The sequence below is a fragment of the Camelus ferus genome, chromosome 32, assembly GCF_009834535.1.
Source record: "Camelus ferus isolate YT-003-E chromosome 32, BCGSAC_Cfer_1.0, whole genome shotgun sequence".
Taxonomy (NCBI): Eukaryota; Metazoa; Chordata; class Mammalia; order Artiodactyla; family Camelidae; genus Camelus; species Camelus ferus.
In genome coordinates this window covers 3509867-3533299 of record NC_045727.1, presented here as the reverse complement: position 1 = coordinate 3533299, position 23433 = coordinate 3509867, and the positions used below count along the sequence as shown (strand labels likewise).

Genomic DNA, 23433 nt, shown 5'->3' with positions numbered 1-23433 from the left:
TGGTTTGAGTGGTTAACTTTTTGAGCCACTGTCCCTAGCTCACAGGGACAGTGTCTGCCTCGCATTGTGAGTCACTGAGTGAAATAATGGGATATGTTCAGAAGGATGCTTGACTCAGAATAGTACTCAGTAAACATTTACTGTTTGTTATCTTATAATTAATCCCAGGTGTTTCATGTTTTGATAGCTCAGTTGGCTGAGTTCTAGGTAGCCTTTTGTTTGTAGCCCTATTACAATCTGATACTGAGCCATGGCTAGCTAAGCATGTCTAACCATTGACTGTGTAGAGAACACCTATAGACATTTTCAGCAGATACAAAAGAAATAACTAGGAAACAAAGTTGTTGCAATCATTTGTAATTTTTTTCAATTCTAGTTTTAAGTGATTATATAAAAGTATTTTGGCTCTCAAGATGACAGCACCTTTACTAAACCATTTAGAAAGACAGGTGAGAGCCATCCTTATGTAGCTAAATAGTCAACATAATATAGTATAAACCCATCTGTAGAAATTACTGATTTGTACCTCCTGGACTAGGCTTACCCACATCTAGCTGCAGTGAACAGCAGATACAAACATAGCACCTTGTTCTTCAAGCCCCTTGATTTAAGAATAGAGACTTTTCAAGTAACATAACGAATATGAGATAATGGGAGTTGAGAACAAATGAGTGCTGAACCATGAAGAAGGCACAGGATTTAGACTGATGGAGAGGAAGAGACCTAAGGTTCCCAGTGTGGAGCCATGATGAAAGGTTGAAAGGAAACTTGTGCTGGCCAGTGAAGATGTAAGAGGAGCCAGTACAACTAAGGCGAGGTGGGCATCATGGTACCCAAGAAAGACAAAAGCCATCGCAGGGAGGTTCTGTGTGAATAACATTAGGCTCATATTGGCAACTTGCAGACTAAGTGTGTGAATTAAAACAGACCCTCTAAGGTAAGGATCTTATCCAAGTATCATGAATGTAGTGGAAGAGGAGCTAGAGCTGGTGATTGTTACAAGGGCGAGGAAGGAATGTTTTGCATGTCTGGGTACGTGGAAGACATCAAAGAGCTTCAAAAATAAAGAGGTTTCAAGTTCTTTATACCATTTCCCACCTCGAGAAAAGTCAGACCCAAAGTTCATTGAGCCCTGCAGACCAAGTTAGTTTGAATCTGCAGGGATGGTTCTTCAGTTTTTTTAGTTCTGCAAATGAGATGTACACACCAGCCTACAGTGGAAGAATATGACATCTTTCCCTCCAGGCTTCGGTGTCCTCACCTGTAAAATGGTGGAATTGTGAAGATGAAACCCATAAAAAGTGCCTGCAATTTGGCTTACACGTAACAAGCATTCACTAAACAGCTATAAGACCAAAGAGTATTCCCAAAATTTATATCAGTGGCAACACAAACTTAAAATTACATGAGGAAGACTTGGTACAGATACCGGCAAGAGTCAGTTTCCATTCATCCTTGCTGGATTATGTATGGGAACCTCAAACAGAGTGAAACGGAAGATGTACTATCAGTGCCTTCAACCTCAGCCCAGGAAGAAGGATGAACACTTAAAATTTCTGCATCCCTGAATTAGTGCGTGATTGATTGTGTGAGCCCAGAGATGACTGCTGTCCATCTGGTCAGTACAGGAGCTTCAGTCCCTCACACAGGCCTGGCATTTGGATTTATTGCAAACATTTGAATTTCAAAAGCAGGTAAGCGTCTTGTGAGAATTTTGTCATGTGTAGGTATCTGTCAGTTACATGACGTGTACGTTATAGGTTTAAGTAAAGCACTTCAGTTAATTACAAACACTATTTTGTAACCAAAAAGTTAAAACTAAGAAAGTTAGCAGTAATTAAATAGGGAAATAGATTGTTACCTAGGTACTTTCAGGATGAACTTTATATTCTTTGAGCTAACAAAAGTTGATAAGGCCTGCAAGACATTAGAAGTTAATCAGTGTGGCAGAAATCTTTTAAGTCCTGAAGATAGTTAGCATCTTGAGGCACTGCACAAAGCTTCAGATGGAGGGACTGTAATGTTAAATCATTGTCATCAACCAATTCCAGATTTTAAATCTAGGAATTGAGGAAGATTTAAGTCTTACCTTACTATTAGGATTGCAACACTCACTTTGGTGGTAGGGCCAGCCAAAAGACAACTTCCTCTTCTACCAGCTTCAGGTAAAAACATCTGCTTAGTGTTACAGATGGGCAAATACTGACCACAGGAGCAACAAAGCAACTGATGGTGATAGGTGTCATTCCTGCCCAATGTGTACTTTGGAAAATTCTGACAATTTTAAGACTTAGCTTTTTTTGCTTTTGTTTTTGTTTTGGATAAATTTCAAATTCTTGTGTCCCAGAGAGCCAGTTCTTTCGCAGTGATGTTTGGCTATAACCAAACACTGAATTTTAATAATCATTCAGCTGAGATATATACTTGATGCAACTGTAGAAAAATACTAAGGAGCCACTTTAAAAACGTGTATTCCATTTTCCTTCTAGCCACTCAATTAGCACAGAATCAAATACCATGTCTCCCAGAGAGGACCAGCCCACACACCAGTTGTTCAGGGCTTGTGAACAAAAGAACAGTAACCAGTCACTATGTTCTGGGACAGACTGGCTGCTTGACCTTTCCAGCAAAAAGCTCTGACAAGTTAGGTAGGTGTGGCAGGAGAGCGGGTGGGATAAAGGGTGTTCCTGCTGAGGTTGGCAGAAGTTCACGTGCCATCTGAGGGAGATCCGCTCATTCACCAGCTCCACGAGCCTTTAGTGGAGTCAGATTCTGTACCTTTTATTTACCAAAATAAAATCACTTCTTTCCAAGTTTTGGTGATCCACCAACAAACACCAGTATCTATCTTCCTCGTCATGTTTAGTTTAAGGGATAGCTAAAGTTGGCTGTAACAGATGGTAGACTGTAATCCCCTTGGTCGGGAGGCTGTGCAGCGTAAACAAGACATGCACGTGTGGGCCCAGTGTGGTGGATCAGGGTTTAGCTGGATCTTGCTCACCAGTGTGGCTTAGATTGGCTTGAGGTCTGCTTCGTGTTCCTCCCTCTGTCCTAGGATATTTGGGTGTTTCTAATGATGATGGACTAAGGACAAGAGAAGAAAGCAAGCCAGCAATCCTAATGGTTGCTGCAGTGCAAATTGCTTATTGGGTGCACAGTTTGGTCACCATTTAAAACTTCAGTCTCTGCTTTTGCATTTATACAGAGTCAAAAAAGGTCATCGGCATTCTCTCCCCATGCTAGGGAGCTAGTATTCCTCTAAGACAATGCTGTTTAAACTTTTTTTTTTTCTCGGCCGGATGAACCCTTCAAACAAAATCATGCCAAAGGCATCGTAGGTAAAATGAATAAAATCAGAAAGGCTCTATTAGAAGCAGAGACTTAATCCTGCTTACAGGCCTATGAGCATCTGTGAGATGCTATTAGAGCCTTTTGAAACTGTGTGATGCCTCATCTTAAGATCTAACTAGCTAAGAAGTTCAATCCAAGTTCTCTATAGGTGGAAAGTGAAACAAGTTAACCACTTTCAGAGCTGCTTTAGCTGGCTTTCATTTCTTTTCATTGCATTATGGGACACAGTAGATGGGGAAAGTGTTCTGCAGTTCCAACAGAACGTCCTTTAGGAGACCAGGGTTTTCCGTTGAGGGAGTTCCAGTGCCACATTTTTTGTTTTGTGTGTGTGTGTGTGTGTTTGTACAACTTAATTAAATGTATTGTAATGTGTATATATAAATCAAAGTATTACCATTTTGTGTGTTAAATGTTTTGTATGCTGTATGTTTTTAGTGTGTTTTTTGTTTGTCTTGTTTTGGTGGGGGAGGTAATTAGGTTTTTATTTACTTATTTTTAATGGAAGTACTGGGGACTGAACCCAGGATCTTGTGCATGCTAGGCCTGTGCTTTACCACTGAGCTGTACCTTCCCCCTAGTGTATATTTATTGAATTATCTTAAACAAACAAACAAACAAAAACCTGTAAAACACCCATATATGTACCACCTGGTTTGAGAAATAGATTACCAATATCTTAGGAGCTGCCTGAGTACCTCCCCAGTTACATACTCCTTCCAAAGTTAAACACTGTCCTGAATTTGAAATATTTTGGTGCTTACCTGCTTCCCAAAATTCAAGGCTCTTCCTCTTTGTTTAGGCATCAGTCTGCTAATCTCTTTCCTGCCTGCCCTATAGTTTATTTTTTTTTAACATAACTTTTACATTTCATTCAGCATTTTAGTTAATCAAGAGGGTCTTTCAGGGTCTTTCTCCATCCTTTGATCTCTCCAAGTCTCTGAACTCATTTCTACTTCAGTAGTGGATCTAATTAAGTTAAATCCTTGGCACTGTTTTTGTTTGTTTGTTTTATGAATTCAAACATGCCACCACTTAAACCTGGAGACTTTAGAATTCAGGTGCCTGTCAGATTTCTCTTTTGATCCTGGATCCCACTTCAAATGGGAATTGTTTTTTACTTTGAAGTTACCACCTGCAAATCCTTTTAAGATCAGAGTTTGATGTAGCAAATAGTTTATTGGGTGGGTGTATTACTACTATTTTAAAGACCCATGTTGGTTTTTATTCTTATTTTTCATTGAAGTGTAGTTGATTTACAATGTTAGTTTCAGGTGTACAGCAGAGCGATTCAGTTATACATATACATGCATACCTATTTTTTTTTCAGTTTCTTTTCCATTGCAGCTCATTAAAAGAAATTGAATATAATCCCCTGTGCTGTACAGTAGGTCCTTGCTGCTTATCTGCTTCACATGTAGTAACATGTCTCCATCAAGCCCAAACTCCCAATCTATCCCTCCCCTCTTCCCCCTGGTAGCCACAGGGGGGCTATGTTTTCTATGGCCATGAGTCTATTTCTAAAGACCCATGTTGATTTGTTATGCAATTTTCGTCCTGTAAGAATTTATTACACCACTTGGGTTCCATGCCAGGAAGTGAAGCGACTAGTGGAAAGACTGTCAGGACTTGGAGAAGCCAAATAAATTGAGCAGCGAGACCAGGCAGCAGAAGCGCCTCACTCCGTAATCCCACAAGTTCAGCTTCTGGGGTTATTGGTCTGGGTCTGTGAGCTCCCTGAAATTCTATGTAATGTATTATTATTCTTCCCAAGGAAAGGATTTATAGCTCCATTAAGTTTGCATAATTTAGAGAGGTAAGTGGTGGTGTGAGTGAGTGAAGGCCTGAGTCCTACCTCAAACCTCATAATGACTGCCCTAATTCTAGAGAGGGTTTCTAAAACACAGAGATAAATTCTCAGGCGTAGAATTTAATTCTTCTTTTTTAAAATCTTATTTTTAAATGGTCTGTATGCACTCTTGTTAGTAATTATTTCACTCATGGTTTCTTTGCCAAGAGTAACAGAGATCCCATTGGTAATAACTTTAGTATTTATGTTGAGCACATCTGTGTTCATTTTGATAAAAAAGCAATAGAATCGTACATCTTCCAGCCACGAGGGAACTTTCTGAGTTGTTAATAGTTTCTTAACCAACATAGATGGGCAAGACTCAATTGAAGCTTTTTATTCCTGTAGGAGTCGTTTGTTACAAAGAAGTAGGAGAAAGAAAACTGATTTTAAGGTTTTCTGCAAACTCTGCTGCTCAAGCTAGTTCTTACATCAACAGAGGTACCCGTTTCTGTAATGAGTTTGTAGATACATGTGGCCTTGAGTGCATTACCCTAGCTCTCAAGTCTACAGAAGCCCACGTAGGCAACAGCCTGCAGCTCCTCCGCCCGAGGGCCCTACTGGGCAGTGGTTAGAGCGTGGGCTCTGCCTAGGGCCCACGTGGGAATCATCACTCAGTACAGGTCTTACTCCATCTTTCTTTTTTTTTTTTTTATGCCAGTGGTATTGAAATACTGTTTTCATTATCGTAGACTTTCCCCTATTAGTACATTATATGACTACCTCATTCCTTCAACGCAGCCCCTGATTCTGATTTTTCAGAAAGCTTATTGAAAGAACATTCTTCCTCCTTTTGTTGAAAATAGTGTGAAGTCAGGAGTAAATAGAAAAATGTGGGGAGGGAAAACCCTGCCGTGATCTGACACCGGGACCTGTTTTATGCCAACAGAATTGACAGCGTTTACCCGGAAACACTTGTTCCTCGTAATGAGCCACGTTCCCGACCCTGGTTCCTCAGGTTCAGGCTGAGGGGTGTCTTCTGAATTGGTGCCGAAAGAGAGAAATGAGCCTATAGGCCCCCATACAGCTCTGTGTTTGTACCACAAGGGAACAGAGGGAGGGCTGGGCAGGAGACAGTGAGGAGGCCCGTGGAGCCTGCCTGCCAGGTGTGGCAACTCACGTATAACGATGCTGCCCCCATGTCCATGAACCCTAGAGAGTCTTGTCCAGATTTTCTTACTGGTTTTATATAGTGGATAATGGCGATGCACGTGGTTTAAGTTTTTTTCCTGAAGATAAAACAGGATAGACAGTGAAAAGTCTCTAAAGCTTCAGTTTTCCTCCCCAGACAGCGGCTTTCCAATCCTGTGTATTTGTGAGTTGATCCTTTTTTCCTTACACACTAATTTTTAACACACTTCTACATGTGGATATAAGTTATATTAACCTATACTCCATAATAAATCTTGGAGATTGTCCTACATTATGTGTAAGTATTGCTGCCCTGTTCTTTGAAGAGTTTGTATGTCTTGACCATAATTAATTTAGCCAGCCCCCAATGGATGGACTTTCAAATTGTTTGCCCTTGTTTGCTGCTGTAATAATGCTGAATAAATATCCTTGCCCATACTGAGGTGTACACACGTTTATTAGCTCAAGTGCTATCTCTTGAATAGATTCCACAAAGTCAAATTGTTAACTCAAAAGGGGATGTCAGATTTTTAAACTTTTCATCCTGAAAATTTTTCAAATGCATAATCAGAAGAATTCTGAAGCCCCATGGAGCTGTCACTCCGCCTCCATAGTCAACTTGGAGCCAAGCTGTGTCATTTCTACAAAACTCCCCTAACATCCTTTTGAAGTAAGTCCTAGATATCATTGTATTTATCGACATTTCAGCCTGTACCTCTAAAAGATGGTTTTTTAAAACATGACTATAATACCATTATTACACCTAATACCCAGTCAGCATTCAAATACACTGAAGTCCGTGACACGAAAACATTAGGGATGGATGGTAAGACACCTATATTCTGATGCTGTCATCATTCCTTCTTTATTTGTCACCAAGAATACGTCTCTACAGAGAAACTTCCCTTCCTCTGCTATTTGATTACCCTGAGTTATAGAAGGATAAATGCTTTACTTTTCCCTTTATTTATGAATTTGCAAAGTAGATGTGTTCCCCCAGCACCCTGTCACAGGTGCCCAGTGAGTTAGGCTCTGGTGTACTATCATCATGAACTTGTGGGTTTCAGCATATTTGAAACTTCAACCCATTGCAGTTTGTCTTCTCAAAGTTCTCGTTTCACCATCAGCCTCTTTGAGTTTCCCCGCATCCTTTTTTTCCCTTCCTGTATCCTTTTGACGTGACTCTACCATGGGTTTCCTTGCCTCCTGCTCTGACTAGAGGTTCTAGGTGCGTTTTGAAATTTTCTCCATTTCTCCTTGAGTGGGAAAAATAACCTGTAGTCTGAGTGTTGGGGTTGAGGCTCAGTGCCACTGAGTTGTTTCTAGGCCTTTTCAGTGAGCAAAGCCAGGAAATAACCATTTCTAAGATAAGCTAAATGATTAATTCATGCAATTTCCAATCCAAGTTTAGGATTTCATTTCTTACTTTTCTAATTTTACATTTGTATCTTTTTTTTATTACAATGAAAATCTTAGTTCCCAGCAGTAGTAACATTTATTTGCTTCATCCTATCATGTATTAGTATACTAGTTTCAGAATAATAATAAATATTATTAGCAATATAAATAATAATTTTTTAACAGTTCTTTTTGTCCTTAGGGTCCTTTTTAATCCTGGATGCACAAATTACTGTGTTTTAAAGTCACCTGAGACAATTCCTCTCAGTGGGATTATGCCAGGACAAAATAAAATTGCTCATTTGTTTCATTTTGCTTTTTAAAATTTATTTTTATTTAAATTTTGCTTTTGTACTTAAGGATAAAATATTTACATGGTCCCAAAGTCAAATGTACAAGTTATATTCAGAGACATCTAACGTGTCTCCCTGCCCTCTCCACCCTGTCCTTACCTCACCCTGTTTATCCTGAGTGTGTGTGTCTAGTATAAGTAAACACATCTGAGTATAAACAGACCCCCTCTTTCTTGGAGAATGGAAGCATATCAGACACACTGCTCATACCTCACATTTTTCCCTTAACAGTTTCTCTCGGAGACCATTTCATAGCAGTTCCTCTTGCGCTTTTCCAGCTTTGTGGTCCTCCAAGGTTGGGGATGTAGCAGTTTATTCCACCAGTTCTGTCAGTGACGCTGGGGCAGTTCCCAGCTCTCACCGCAGTGTTGTGGTCAGTAACTTACACACATGTTTCCATGTCACTGGCCTAGTGGCGTTGGGATAGGTTCATAGAAGAGAGATTGCTGAGTCAAAGGGTACATGTATATGCTTTTTTAAAAAATATAATTTGATATAATAACTTGCCTTTCAAAGAGAGTACTCCCTACAGCATTGTAAAATGACTGTAACTCAATAACAAAATGTTTTTTAAAAAAAAGGAGAACACTTCTTGCCTTCCTTCAACATCCTTTGAGAGCACACTGGCTTGAAATGCTCATCGGCACAGCAGTGGCACCCAGTTCCGCATCCCGGTGTGTCACCGGTGTCCCTGCTTCACCCCTTGAGCCCCTGATAAGTCGCTATGTCACAGGAGGTAGGCCAGGTACAAACAAGGAAGGATGATGGGAGGGCCGCGCCGATTTAAAACCAGAAACCAGGGCCATTTAGGTGCCAGCCCTTCCATGGTCTCACGTGTCCTCTGTTCTTCTAGATCAGTTATTTTTATTTAGGGGCACGTGTGTACTTGTGAGTAGTGTGCACACATCTGGATGTGTCACATCAAGTTTCAATGACATTATCAGTTAGTGCCTTTTGATTACAGGTCAATGCATCCTTAGTTCCTTCCGTCAAAGACAGATATTTGTTGAATGCTGACATGTCCTCAGCGTACAGTAGAGGTGCCAGAACAGATTCTTCCCCCTTCCTTGGGTTCAGGGTTATTTCTGTGAGGGTGAAATTGGACACAATTGGAACACAACACGGCCTCCCACTAGGCGCTCTGGATGGGAATTTCAGGCTCAGGAGGTGGAGCCTGATGCATCCCTGGGCTCAAGTATCCTTTTTCCTCTCAAGTTTACTTTGGGAAACTCCGTTGCTCACACTTAGAAATCCCCCCAGCTTTTGGACAGTGCAGTTTCCCACCCCACACCCACCGTGGACCCCACCCTCTCCTATATATAGAGCCAAAGGTTGGACGGAATTAATCCCACTACTCCTTGGCACAGAAGCTGGTTTAGCCATAGTCAGCCCTGCCCAGGCCACCTAGCACATGGCATTTCTCTGGCCAATGTGTTGTTTAGGAGTGTAAAGACACCCCAGATTGGTCTAATCAGAACAGAAGGAAACCCAGGACCATTCTCTGGGGGAGAAGGGGTGCCAAGAAGACCTCTGGCCTTTGGAAGTTGTAAGGATGTCAATGTGAAGCCTATAACGCCTACATTTTGCAACAAGGAGGAAAACTGGTCTGAAGAAAAATCCAACCGGAGATAAATAGCAGGGCCAAGAGAACAGAGAAACAGAGCCAGAGCCTTGATCAGACTGTACTTGAAGCTTGTTCTACCACTGGACTGGTTCAGTTAAGTGACAGATTTCCTTAGAATTTAGCTTTCTATTGCTTGCAGCCAAAGTGGACTTCTGGATTTTTCATCAGTTTATTTAGTGCAATGATAGGAAACAAAGCAGCCTCTCAACAGAATAGTTTAAAAATGCTACCAAATACCAACAGCTCCTTTGTTCAAGTACCTATATATTTGGTTTTCCCAGGAAAAACCATAAATTGATGTCCTCCCAATGCAGTCCACACTTCCCAGTGGCAGATTGGGTGGAATTTTATGAGAGGATCGTTTTAATATGCTTTTCCCCCCTTGCTTCCTTCTCCAACAGCTAGAATTAACAACCAGCAGAGGCGTGAATTCCCCCACATTGACAGAAAGGCACTGAGCACCTTCAAGAGCAGTTGCATTTGTAATCGTTCCAGATGAACAGCCAAGCCTGAAGTTGGGAAGTGCAGAGAGGAAATGGTGTTGCCAGCACAAGCTCAAGAAACTGGACGTTCTATTTGGGGCCCAGGAAGAGACCCAGCAGGTGTTGTGTGGGGCCCTTGTTTTGTCTGTTGTAAAACCCGGCACCTGTCTGAGGTCGGCCCTCACGGCCCCTCTGACTGTGTGCAGGCTGCACGCTGAGCCCGCCCCGCGTTAGCTTGTTCAGTCTTCCACACCCAGAGTAGGTACTCTGATCCCCTTTTCACTGATGAATGAGGAAACTAAAGCACAGATTGTTATTATTAAGGCAAATAACATGTTTTAAAATAAAGGTCAGTCGGGTACATAGTAGCCACTCAATAAATTCTTGTTAAGTGAAGGAATGTGTATTTTACTGGAGTTGCAAAAGGCTGCCACCTCCTTAGTACCTTTCTTCATTCGGGGACTAGTCACAGCAGCTGCTCTGCACAGGCCGTGGGAAGGCAGCAGTCCGGGCCCCAAGGAACTCACAGCCTGGAGGAGAGGCAGGTGTGAGCAGGGAGCTGACCAGGGCCGGCCCGCCCCGGGGGGGTTGAGGGACTTCCCTGAGGAAGTGCCACTGCAGCAGAGCTGAGTGTGAGAGGGTGACGGCTGCACCCAGATGGTGTTTCCACAGGAGGAACCGCAGGCCCGCCAGCCCCGAGCAGGGAGCCTGGTGCAGGAGAGGAAGTCGAGGCAGGGCGGCAGGAGCAGAAAGGTGTGGCTGAGGCTCAGGGGAACAGGGCCCAGGCAGAGAGTGCCTCCTCCACCACGTTAGGGAAGGGAAGTCAGTGAAGGTTTCTGAGCTTTATGACTCAAGAAAAATACTTTATTCCTTAATCTGGTGGTGAGGATATGGCCGTTTTTATAGTATCCTATATAGTGTTTGAATATCTGCAGTATTTCATAAGAGAAGAAATTTTATAAAGATCACTCTCGGTGCAGGGAGCAGGTCTGAGGAAGAGCGTGGAGGCGGAAAGACTGCTGCAAGCAACAGGTGGTGGTGACATGGCCCAGGACGGTGACAGTGAGGACGAGAAAGAGGATGGAGAATCCTGGGGCTTCGGGTCATCAGGTTGGGGGTGGGGACAGGTCAGGGATAAGGAGGACTCAAGACTCCTTTTTTAGCAGGAGTAAAAAGTTCCTGTGCCCAACATGTAAAGAGTTCTATTTGCATTCTAAAGACAGAGCAGGCAGTATGGCAAGGTGCTGACTGGTGGGGACTTGGGACAGACAGGAACTGGTTTCAGATTCACCAGCAGAATGATACTAGGCAAGTCAGTTAGCCTCTCTGAGCCTCCATTCCTTTCCTTAAAGATTTTTCAGTGGTTGTGATCATTACGTGGGGGTGTTTACATGAAGCACTTCCACGGCACAGTGCTGGGCACCCATGAAGCAACCAGGAAGTGTTCCTGTTTGGCTGTTTTTGACTTATTTTAATATCAGAGTTGGTGGCAGGATCTGGGTTGGATCCCAGGTCACCTGATTCAGCCATTGGTTCTCAGATTGGGTGCTGTGGGAACCCCCTGGAGTGCTTGACAGAAGTGCAGGGTCCTGGGTCTCACCTCCAGAAAATCTGATTTGGAAGTTAGGGCCTAGGAAGGTGCATTTTCATCAAGTTTAATATCAGAGGGGTGCAGACACTGGGGGTTCGTGGACCACACCTGCAGAAACTCTGCTCTAAGGCCCTACTACTTTCTTAAAACATGCACTGTTCCCCGACTCCCCCAGGAGGTGATAAAAAGAGGCCTGACCTCTCTGCCTCCATCAGTTGGCCCTCTTCAGGTGGCAGTCACAGGAAGATCAGTCAGACTGGCTGTAGCCAAGCGGGAATTTACTGGCTTGTGCAACTAACATGTCCAGGGCAGCTGTGAGCAGAGCTGTGAGCAGGGCCTGAAATGAGATCAGCAGGATTCGGCCTCCATTTTTCCATCAGATGCCCGTGCTCTTCTCTGTGCTGGCCTACCTCCTACCTCCTAGGCAGGCCTTCTCCACACGACCTCCAGGCTCACCCATTCTTGCAAATAGCAGTCCCAGCAGAGGACATCTCAGCTGAGATCCCAGCCAGAGTCCTCTGTGGAGCCCCACTGGCCTGGTTGGGTCAGCCTCTCTCAAACTACCGGGATTGAAATTGGGGGGTGGTTGACATCACCAGAAGGAGGGGGACAGACGCCGAGCAGGAAACACCAAAGATGGCCACCTCGCTCTCTAAGGGAAATCTCTAATCAGAAGATATCCCCAAACACCACGAGTGTCTCAGATAGTGAGCTCCCCATTGCTGGGGTAAGACGGTCCCCGAGAAAAGCTTTTCTTTCCTCTAGATCTCAGCTCTTACGATGTCCTTTCCCTTTTCCCACCCGAGGAGACCCAGCTTAAATACCACTTCCCCTGAGAAGCCTCCTCCCCACTGCTGCCCCGAGGCTCTGCTTTCCTCGGTGTGACTGTAACCACAGCCCATAGACAGAGTGAGTCCAAGTCCTGCCATGCCACTTCATGCTCGGGTGACCTTGGACAAAAGACTTCACCTCTCTGAGCCTTGTTTTTCTCATCTGTAGAATTACTGGCAGTTTCCCAAAAATCTCTCTCCACTCCTTCAACAACTGTAGTCTTTTTAGCTGGGCACAAGGGGCCCTGGATAAAGACTGCATTTCCCCTGTTCCCTTGCAGCCAGGCGTGCTGGGACTGAGGGCTTCCCATGGGATGCGAGCAGCAGCGCCATCGTGAAGCTGCTCTGCAGCGATGGCTGCCACACATCTAGTGTCCCTTTCTTCTTCACCCCTCAGTCATCCTGCCCAAAGCCCAGAGGCTGCCATCCTGGTGAGGAAGAAGGCCCTGGGAAGGCAGAGCAGTGAGCTGGGAGGTGCTTGGTGGAACGGAGGCACCTCCAGCCTTTGGCGTGAGAAGGTGACTTCTGACACTTTGAATTTTGTATGACAGCAGAACCTAATCCTAACTCATCAGAGTTCCCGTCTCACGGGGTGGTTGTGATTAAACGGGGAGATGTGTGTAAGGGGCCTGCGCAGGGCCTGCTGTGCGGTAGGCAGGTGCGCACTCGGGTGGTGGCTGTCACTTCTTCCAGTTACCCTGCTTTCCTCCCCTGTCCTGCCACTCGTTCCAGTGGGTTGTTTAAAATCCCGCCTCCAGCACTAGGCGTGCACCCAAACAGCAGGGACTTCCTCTCTCTCCCTCAGCTCCTGGCCTGGGTTCCATGGATGCAAATGAGGGAAACCCACCCAGGCTGACTGAAGCCAACAGGGAGTCCAGTGGGAGCCAGTGAGGACCCCACAGAATGGAAGGGAAGCCTGGAGACCCAGGCTTGGTGCAGACAGGCACCAAACCCCAGAGCTTCTCACCGCAGATCCTGTCCTGACGTGAGTGCTCTCTCTGTGCCTCTCCCATTGGCTCTTTTTGAGTCACGTGTCCAGCTCTCAGCTAGAGGTGAGCTGAGAACAGGTCCACCAGATTCGGCCCAGCAGGTGAGTTAGTTCCCTTAACAGCAAGTGGATGTTGTTACCGAGAGCAAGTGGGATGGGCGCTGAGCAGCAGCCAAAGCCCAGCAAGCGTCCAAGTACGGATGAGGGCTGGGTGCTCTTGGCAATAAGTTTCAGAAACCTTGACCCAAACAATAGTGAAATGCATCATCTCTCAATGGAAGTATGCACGTGGCTGGGGGCCGAGTGGCTTGGTGACTCACAGCACCATCAGAGCCCCACGTGCTTTCCACCCCCAACCCTGCCAGGAGCCGGAGTGCACTCCAGACATTAGGTCCAGACCTGGACCAGAGAAAGGAAAAAGGCAGGCTCCTCCTACAATGCTCCTGAGAAGGGCGAACTCCCCCTTGGGTCTCACAGGCCAGAGCGTCGGGTCACACGGCCTTTTCTTGAAACAGACACCAGCCAGGAGGGACGGCATAGTTTAGACTAATCTCCTGGGTGGAGAGAAGTTGAGGAGTCAGCCCTGGGTCTGCTTCTGGACCAATGTGGGACCCACCCATCCAGCTGAACCTGCAGCTGGCCAGGAGGGCTGAGCCCCACGGGCAAGAGCAGTTTCCATGGGTAACCAGCAGGTGGAACAAGGTGCTGCGACTGAATCTTAGCTCCAGGCTCTGCTCACACAGTGGGAGTCAGAAAATACTTCCCGTGTCTTCTGTCCTTTCCTTTCCGGTGTTAAAGTCTTACTCACTTCAATAGACACAGAAGATTCCAGAGAACCAGAGAACAGGACCCCCGAACATGGGCGCCCACTGCTTCTGGCTCAGGTAGGGAAGGAGTCCGCTGAGAGTCCTGTGCTGGGAGCACGGTTCGTGTTCCAGCTCGGCCTCCGACCAGCTGTGTGGCCTTGTAATTCAGTCTTCCCTGTGAGGCGGGGACAAGACGCTCAGCACATCCTAGCCTGACATCCATCTGGTAGGAGCCGGACGCATGGGCGTCCCTGCATCCCAGGCTCCCCCTGCTAGGCCAGGGGGACCCCGGTGTGGGCCCTACCAGCCCTCCGGCCTTTGTCTCATCTCTCTGCTCCCTTCCATGGTGACTTCTTCTCTGCCTGTCCTCCTCCTCCCCTCCTCTCCGCACTCTTCAGCCCACTCCCATCAGCACTGACACCGTTTACACACTCTCTTCTTGGGTCCCAGGACCCCACGTGCCCTGGGTTTCTCCCTCTACCTCCCGGTTACCCTCTCTGTCTCCTTTGCCGCCTCTTTGTTACCTGATTGACCTCTAGCTCAGACCTGGGCCCCTCTGTCTGCACTTGGGACCGGGAATCTCAGCTCGGCCCATGGTTTTCAACACCAGCTGTGTGCCGATGACTCACTGACAGAAAAACTCCATGTTTTCTCTACACTCGATACTTTCATTTCAACAAATGTGTGGGTTTTGCACACCAAGCAGTTCTGACACTAACTGCCTGGAGTTAGCACAGACCCCCCAGGTTAAGGGTGCAGCCCCAGAAGCCTCCCTCTCTCTCGCCCTCTCCACCCTTCAGACAATAATCACAAGTCCAGGTTGTCACTTGTGCTTCTGACTGATCAGCTGCAAATCAGAGACTCCTATGACCCCTCCTTTGATAATTTGCTGGAATGGCTCACAGGACCCAGGAAAACGGTCTACTAAGTTGGGATTTACCACAAATGGACACAAGTCAGGAGCAGCCAGATGGAAGAGATGCTCAGGGCGAGGTACTGGAGGATGGAACAAGCTTCCCTGCCCTCTCCGGGCCGCCACCCTCCCGGCACCTCCACGTGTTCACCAACCTGGAAGTTCTCCCAGCCCCTTCAGTTAGGGTTTTTAATGGAGGTCTCGTTCTGTAGGTGTGATTGATCAAATCACCGGCTGCTGGTGATTGACTCAGCCTCCCCAGCCCCCAGAGAGGTGGGTTGGGAGGGGTGGGGAGCTAAATGTTCCAACCCTCTAACCATTAGGTTGGTTCCCCTGGCAACCAGTCCCCCTCCCCCTCTCTTTTTGGGGCTTTCCCAAAGTCACTTCATTAACATAAACTCAGGTGTGGTTGAAAGGGGTTTGTTCTGAATCACAAGAGGTGCTCCTTTCACCTTAGTTACTGGAACGTTTCAGGAGCTGAGGACAAAACCAAATATTATAAGAAAAGATGCTCCTATTACTCTTACCACTTAGGAAACTGCAAGGTTTTAGGAGCTCTGACCAGGAGCCCAAGGGCAAAAACCAAAATATGTATTTCTTCAATCACAAAATCACATCCTAAATCCCTCTGCCAAGTTTTAGACTCAAATCCTATTGCCTTTTATCTTGTAACCTATAATGAAAAAGAATATGAAAAGGAATATATGTATGTATATGTATGACTGAAAGATGTTGTCCACCAGAAATTGGCACAACATTGTAAACTGACTATACTTCAATTTAAAAAGAAAAAAAATCCTATAACCCTCATGACAGTGCCACTTTGACAGTTCAGACCAAACATTATTAACAACAACTAGGACGTCCCTCTGCCTGGTCCCCTCCCATCTCGGTGGTAACACCACTGTGCACTCAGGGCTCCAGCTTCTTCCTCACCCGCCTCGTCCAGTCCCTCAGTTCCTCATCTGTTCAGTCTCCCAAATGGGTCCCAAATCCACGCCCTTTATTCCTTCTCTACTCCCCAAATACTAACCGAAGCCATCATTCTCTCTCACCTGCACTTTCATTTTTGCCTTCCCTATAATCCAGTCCCACCCAGCAACCACAGTTATCTTGGTAAAATCAAACTCTCTCAGTGGATGAAAGGATAAACAAAATGTGGTCTGTCCACACAATGGAAGGGAACACTCACACAGGCGACAACAGGGATGAACCTCAAAAGCATGCTGAGTGAAAGAAGCCAGCCACAAAAGGCCAAGTGTTGCACGATCCCATTTATGTGAAATGTCTAGAATAGGCAAGTCCATAGAGATAGAAAGCAGATCAGTGGGTGCTTAGGGCTGGAGGTAGGCAGGAGCGAGGAGTAACTGCTTAATGGGAACAGGTTTCTTTTTGAGATGATGAAGAAGTTCTTAAATAGAACAGTGGTGAAGGCTGTACAACATTATGAATATGCTAAATGCCACCAACCATACACTTTATAATATGATTAAAACGGCAAAGTTATGTTACAAGTACTTAACCACAGTAAAAACAAATCAAGCTGCGACTGTCTCACTGCTTAGAGCCCCCATGGCTTCCTGCACTTTGAAGTCCAGCCTTCCCATTGGCCTCTGCCCTCTTCTCCGACTTACTTCTCACCACTATCTTCCCTTCTTACCCTGCTTCGGTAATTCTGGCCTCCCTTTGGTTTCTCACCAGGCCAAGCTCTTTCCCACCTCAGGCCCTTTGCATGTACTGTTTCTGCCACTTAGAAGATTTCCCCCTCTCTTCATGGGAAGCTCTAAAAGCTTTCTGTACTAATTTAAATGTCACAGAGAAGCCTTCCTTGACTCTCCTGCCTTAGTGGGGCCTCATCGCTCTCCCCACCACTGTTATTCTCTGCCATAACCTCCTGGCCATTTCTTTCATGTTTCATAATTTGGTCTTTGTGTGTCTCTCTGTAGAGAGTAAGTTTGATGAGAGGAGGTGGGGCCTGTCTTTCTCATTTGCCTCTGAATGCTGTGTCTAGCACACAGCTGACACTCAGAAACTATTTGCTAAGTTAATGAAAGATCACCCAGCTAGCATGATCTTTCATCAAGGGAAGGGATGGAGGCAGGATTTAAACCCAAGGCTCTTTGATGCCAACTCCTGTGTTCTTACTACTCTTTCCTGTATTTCTGAGCTATGAAGCAGAAGTTTGAGCCAAGTACCAGAGAAGAGGGTCAAGGTTAGCAAAGACCTTCTAATGTAGCCACATCACCATACATATGTACCCACGCCTGGTGCAGATATCCTTGTGTGGCTGTCACTGCTGTAGATGAATCACGTCTGCTAGGAAAGGAGCCTCTCGACCCAGATGGCAGATATAACTCTGGGAAATCCAGAGTCCTGCCCCAGCTCTGGCTGAGATCTCATGTACTTCTCTCCTCCTTTCTGTTTTTGTGCATTCTCCTACAGCCTGGCATTTCCCCTAGGAAGGGAAGTGGTCAAGTGCAGCAGCTGAAAACACTGCCCTGGGGGAACCAAAACCAGCAGAGATAGCCTTCTCTCTTCTTGCTGGGTAAAACCAGAACTGGCCACTGCCCAGCTTTTCTAGGACACAGGCAGGCCCAGACCCAGGGGCCATGCTTAGAGAGCTTCCTCAAATGCTCCATAAACATCAAAAGGCAGGGTGCCCAGAAAGCACCTGGGGCAATGACTGCCACATCCTTGAGCAAGCTGGGCTCGCTGCTTGGTAAGAAATGTGAAGGATGGCGGGTGGGGCCGCAACTCCCTTGTGAAAGAGAACTGTGTCGGCATCACCCAAACCAGAGAACACATCCTTCCTTTAGAGCAGGAGTTCCTAATCTGTTTGATAACGTGGGTCCTCCTCTTAGAGTAATGTTTTTGAATGTGTAAAATAGAGTGCATCCTATTACAGAGGACCCCAGTTATCCTGAAATGCAGTTATTGGATTATTTTTCTAATTGTGATAAAGTAATATGTGAAGTTCTCTGTTAACACATTAAACTATGAAGAACTAAGAACCAGTTTGATAACTACTGTAATTTTGAAGTAGTGGTAAGTATAAGTTCTATTTTGAGATATCTATAAATACTACATTACAATTTGAAAACATCTTTGATTTTGATTGACCACAAAGTCATGGGTGCTGCTAATACAACTGAAGTTTGTTACCTACATTCTGAAGGTTACCTATAACTGACAGAAATGCTAAATTTCAGTTAGAGGTTAATGAAAATTAAGATGTGATTTTTTTTTTCCCATCCAAGTTTATGGACTTCTGTGGACCACAGGTGACTCTGCCCTAAGGACTGTTGGCATCATGTCCTCAACTACAAAAATGGGAGCTCTCTGAGAACAGGGTTGCCCTTTCATCTTACAGTATTAAGTACCTAGAAAGGGCCTGCCACACAGTAGGTATCCAGGGCCAGTCTACTGAGCCTCTTGGATTTTCTAGGTAGACAATCACATTGATTGCAGATGATAGTTTTTCTCTTTTCAGTCTTTGTACTTCATGTTCCTTTTCTTGTCTTATTGCATTAGCTGGGATCTTCAGTACAGCGTTAAACAGAAGCAGTGATGGTCAGCATCCTTATTATGCTCAATATTCATTTATTAATTTATGCTATTGCATAATTACATAATGGAATGTAAAGTACCCGCTATGTGTCAGACTCTCTGCTAAAGATGTTAACACAGTTAAGATCTGTTCCTGTCCACCAAGAAGGCTGAGTATTAGAGGGATCCCAGTGAAAACAGCTGTATTGAGAATATTTCTAAATTCTCCAGACTTGTGGACCAGCTCCCTCAGGATCTTGATTCCTTAAAAGGTATGGAAATAGGTCCCTGCTGGCGGCTCCAGTCTCCAGGGCATTGGTAAGGTTGGCAGCTGCAGGCTTCCCCAGGAACACTGCAGTGAGGGCCAACAAGGCAGCACATGGGAAGCATAATGAGTGATGCCTCCAGCAGGGGTCAGCCAGAGGGTCAAGCTAGGGGCAGCATTTGAGCCTTGCTGTCATAGGTCCTGTTGAGACCACAGCCATCTGTACTAAGCTTAAAACTACAGGCAGGACTAGTTGTTAAAACCAACAGAAAGCAGATTGCAGCTTTGAGGTGGGCAGTTAGGTGACGGGGATACCTGAACCTGTTCCCTTACCCTCTTCCCATCCCTAACCCTAAGGGAGTGAACGCGGGGGAGGGACTGGGAAGAACAGTCCACACATTCTCTCCACTTGCCTCACTGGCCCTGGGGGAGGAAGGGAATTTTTAATAAAATATAAAGTTGAAGTTTAGAATGGATCAGACTATGCCTTAGGGATCAGAATGGGACTGTTGTAATAACAATATATGACTGAGAAGGCAGGTCCGACTGAGATGCTTATAAGAAAGCCTGCTACCCCGCAGGAAGCAGGAGACAGGATTGGGAAGAGCAGACTTGACAATGGAAACTATCTCTGCGTATGCAGAGTCCTGGCGCCCCATAGATCTCCAGAACCTGTGACTGTGCTGCATTACGTGGCCAAAGGAACTTTGTAGGTATGATTAAGTCAACGATCTTGAGATGGGGAGATTATCCTAGCTAATTTTTCAGTATTTAAACATTAACTGTTTACATGGGTCTTTTTAAGGGGGAGGGAGAAGGGTCAGGTCTAGAGAAGGAGGTGTGATGATGAAAGCAGAGGTCAGAGTGATGCAGCCAAGAGCCGAGGAATGCAGACAACCTCTAGGAGCTGGAAGAGGCAAGGAAAAAAGTCCCCCCTTGAGCCTCCAGAAGGAGCACAGCCCTGCCAACACCTTGATTTTAGCCCTTCAAGATTCCCTTGGATTTCTGACCTCCAGTGCTTTGTTGTTTTAAGTGTTATTTTTGTGTTGTTTTAAGCCACTGGGTTTGTGGTAATTTGTTACAGCATCCACAGGAAACTAACACAGCTCCGAGGAGTTCAGACTCCCCCCTCCCTGCAACTGAACCAGAAGCAGGGAGGTGTGTAGAAGGTACATGGCTTCTGCCCTTGAAAGTTTGGGACAAGCGGTCTTTTGGGGTAGATGGAGGCTAATGGCATAACTGTTTCCAGCACGGACAGTGCCAGAAATGAGGTATGAACAGAGTTCAGAGGAAGCTTGGGCAAGGGAGGGCCCACAGGGGAGGGACATTACAGCTGGGCCTGGGGGGAGAGTAGGAGTTGGCCTGAGTAGGGGTATGCTCCATCTTCAGGCAGGAAGGCTCCTCCCTCATGTCAATACCAGCCCTACAGCCCGGCACCTCCAGCCTCATCCCCCTGTCTAGGGGTGTCCTGGCACCTTCCAGGTTGGCCACCTCCTTAGGGCAATCTGCCCACCGTACACCTCGTGCACTGCAGACACTGTACAGGGGACAGTAAGGCCACTCGGGGCCACCCTTAAGTAATCAAGTGTTGGCGGGGCGGGCGCCTGGGGGAGAGGGTAGGGAGCAGGAGCCAGCCCTTCTGTCCCGACTGTGTGTGGTGGGGAGGAGGGTGGACCTGCTCCCAGTTCATCCCGTCGGAGGAAGGAAGTGGTTCCCTCCTCCCACCCCTTCTCTTAGGGTCGCCGGGGCCAGGATTCTCGTGATTCGCGATTGGCTCCCACGGGCGGGACCTTTGTCCATCTGCGGGACTGCGGGAGGCCCAGGCCGGGCTCGGGCCTGCGGAGCGGGTGGAGGCCGGGTTGGGGGAAGCTAGAGACCAACAGGGACACTGACGGACAGGCAAGAGCGGGGGACCGGGGGACCGGCCGCACGCTGAGTCGGAGGGCGGGCACCGGGAGGGGGCGGGGAAGGGGCGGGCGCGGGGCGCGCGGGCGCCGGGCGCGCAGTTGCTGCGGTGGCCGCGGGGCGGGCCGGGCGCAGGGTGAGTGCTCCGGGGCGGGCCGGGGCGCGGGCCGCTTTCTCGGAGCGTTCGCAGCCCGAGCCTGCCGGGGGCCCCGCGGGGTCCCAGGCGGCCCCGGTTGCCCTCGGTTCTAGCGTTCTTCAGCTTGGGCCACCGCGGTTGGGCAGGGATAACCCGGGGACCCCTGCCTGGCCCCTGGGGTACTAGAGTCCAGTGGACAGGAGATAGGACCGCAGGACCCGGGACGGAAGCCCCTCGTGTGTCTCCCCTTGAAAACGGGAATGTTGATAAGAACTACCCTTTGATACGGGGTGTTTGCCTGGGCCAGGTGCCTTCACTTCGTCACATGCCTGTAGCAGCCGCAGCAGGTGAGGTGGGTTCCATCCTTGTCTCCCTCTTCCAGGTGAAGAAACCAAGACTCAAAGAGGCCAAACCACTCGCCAGGGATCACACAGCTGAAGGAGACAGAGCCAGACTCGCCCAGGTGGGTGTGAACCCCTAAGTCCTCTTACTCAGCGTGCCTGCCCTGCCCTCCCTGGGCCCCCAGGGGGACTGCATGGAGAAAACTGCTGGGAATACTGGGAGGACGCCCAGCCTGCTGGTCCCTGCAGGGAGAACCTCCAGGGCAGCAAATCCTTCACCTGGGCAGGGGGCACCAAGGAACAAGAAGGTCGGTTGGTGCCAGGTTAAACTCCAGGACAGAGAAGGGAGAGCAGGGCAGCCTGTCCAGGAACTCCCAGGCCTGCACCCAGCACCCCCACTGGGCACAGGGGCCTCTTGTAGGGACTTCCATTCTCCCTGCCTCAGTTTCTTTATCTGTTTCCGTTGTTTATCCTTAACCTTGGAGTTAAGCATGGTAACTGCCTCAGGAATGCCGAGACGGCTAAATGAGGTGGTTGGCGCAAAGGCCTGGCCCCATGCCTGACCCAAGCTGTGCCCCCCTCCATCCGCTCCCCTGCCCATCTGAAAGCACTTCTCTGTCATTCAGCCTCAGGTCAGTCAGAGCTATCTGAGAGATGCAGTGTTTCTGACAGCCCTACCAGTGGCTGGAAGCTTCCTGAGTAAGACTCATGCTGGGGGCGGCAGCTCCTCCCTCTCTGCCTCTCAGGGAAAGGCTGGTAGGGGCAGGGTTTTGAAAATCTTTGGGCTGAAGCTTGCATAATTCCAGAACTACTCTGTAGCCCCCAAGCCCTCCCTCACCACTGGTTTAGCAAGAAGGAGGAAGCCTAGCATTTTCTGCTCCTCTCCTCATCCCCAGCAGCTAGGCCAGCAGCAAGCTCACCCCTCAGCATGTTTTGAATCTGGTCACTGCCTCCGCACCTCGGCCCCCAGGCCCTCAGCTCTGTCTGCCAAGCTCTCTGCACGGTCGGGTCCTGACCTGTCCCCCTCCTCACTCCACTGCCCAGTGCAGCCACACCGGCCTCCTCTTCCTTCCTTGGCCATACTAAATCCTCTGCACTCTCAGGCCTGTGCCCATGCCCTTCTGCTCCTTGGAATACTCTTCCCTGACATCTTCTTGTGACGTACCTCCTCGTAATTCAGAGACCACCGTAAAAGTCCCCTACTCAGAAACCTTCCCTGTTTACACCCCACTGCAGGAGCCACTCTTGCCTGTCTTCTGTTGCATTTCTGTTTTAACTTCTGGGTGATATTGCCTTGCTTGGGTGTTTCTTGGCTAAAACGTCAGCCTGCCTGGGCTCTGACCTTTGTCTTGGGTCTTCACTTTGGATTCCCCAGAACTCAGCCTTGCACAGAGGAAAGGTTCTGATAATCTTGTACAGTTGCAGGCAGTGTGTGCAACCATCAGGGTTCTGCCTCTCATTGCTTAACAGCCTTCTTTCTACATTTCTGCATAGACCACAGAATTATCATTCCTCCCTCGGCCTTACTCAGCTTTTCCCTAAAGTGAGGTTGATAGGCTGTTTCGAGGTTCTGGCCATAATATCCAACTTTGCTTTTAAACATTGTGGTCCAAATGGCACCTTTTTTTTTTTTTAATGCTTTCAAATGATTTTTAAGTTATGGTTCCCAAACTGATGTGTTCAACTCAAGGGTATGATCATCCTGAAGGCACATGCCACTTATTACCAGGTGGCTGCTTAGGAAAAAGTATCCCCAGCACTGTGTGCAAGTTTTCCTTCAGCCCCGGAAGCATTGGGTTTTTACATTTTTGTTTTGTCTAGTTTAATGGGGAGGTCATGGCAGGTTTAAATTTTCCGTTGCTTGAATTAGTGAATCTGGGTGTTTTTCTATGCATGGGCCAGTTCTGTTTCCTGTCTTGTGGAGGAG

General features: G+C 47.1%; 2 protein-coding genes across 8 annotated transcripts in view; both read left to right on the top strand.

Annotated features, from left to right (window-relative positions):
• The window catches only part of PPP1CC (protein phosphatase 1 catalytic subunit gamma), a 29685-nt gene extending 19206 nt beyond the window's left edge, over positions 1-10479 (top strand). Inside the window, exon 8 of the mRNA XM_032471887.1 lies at positions 10105-10479. Within this exon, the coding sequence (XP_032327778.1) occupies positions 10105-10202 (98 nt within the window). The 3' untranslated portion in view covers positions 10203-10479. The remainder of the gene's footprint in view (positions 1-10104) is intronic.
• A 3921-nt stretch (positions 10480-14400) lies between these two features.
• The window catches only part of HVCN1 (hydrogen voltage gated channel 1), a 34568-nt gene continuing 25535 nt past the window's right edge, over positions 14401-23433 (top strand). For 2 of the 7 annotated variants that reach the window (XM_006178077.3, XM_014553631.2), the window contains exons 1-2: positions 14401-14478; positions 21548-21628. The gene's annotated coding sequence lies outside the window, so the exon portion shown is untranslated. The other 5 variants (XM_032471892.1, XM_032471890.1, XM_032471893.1 and 2 more) reach the window with 3 other exon arrangements.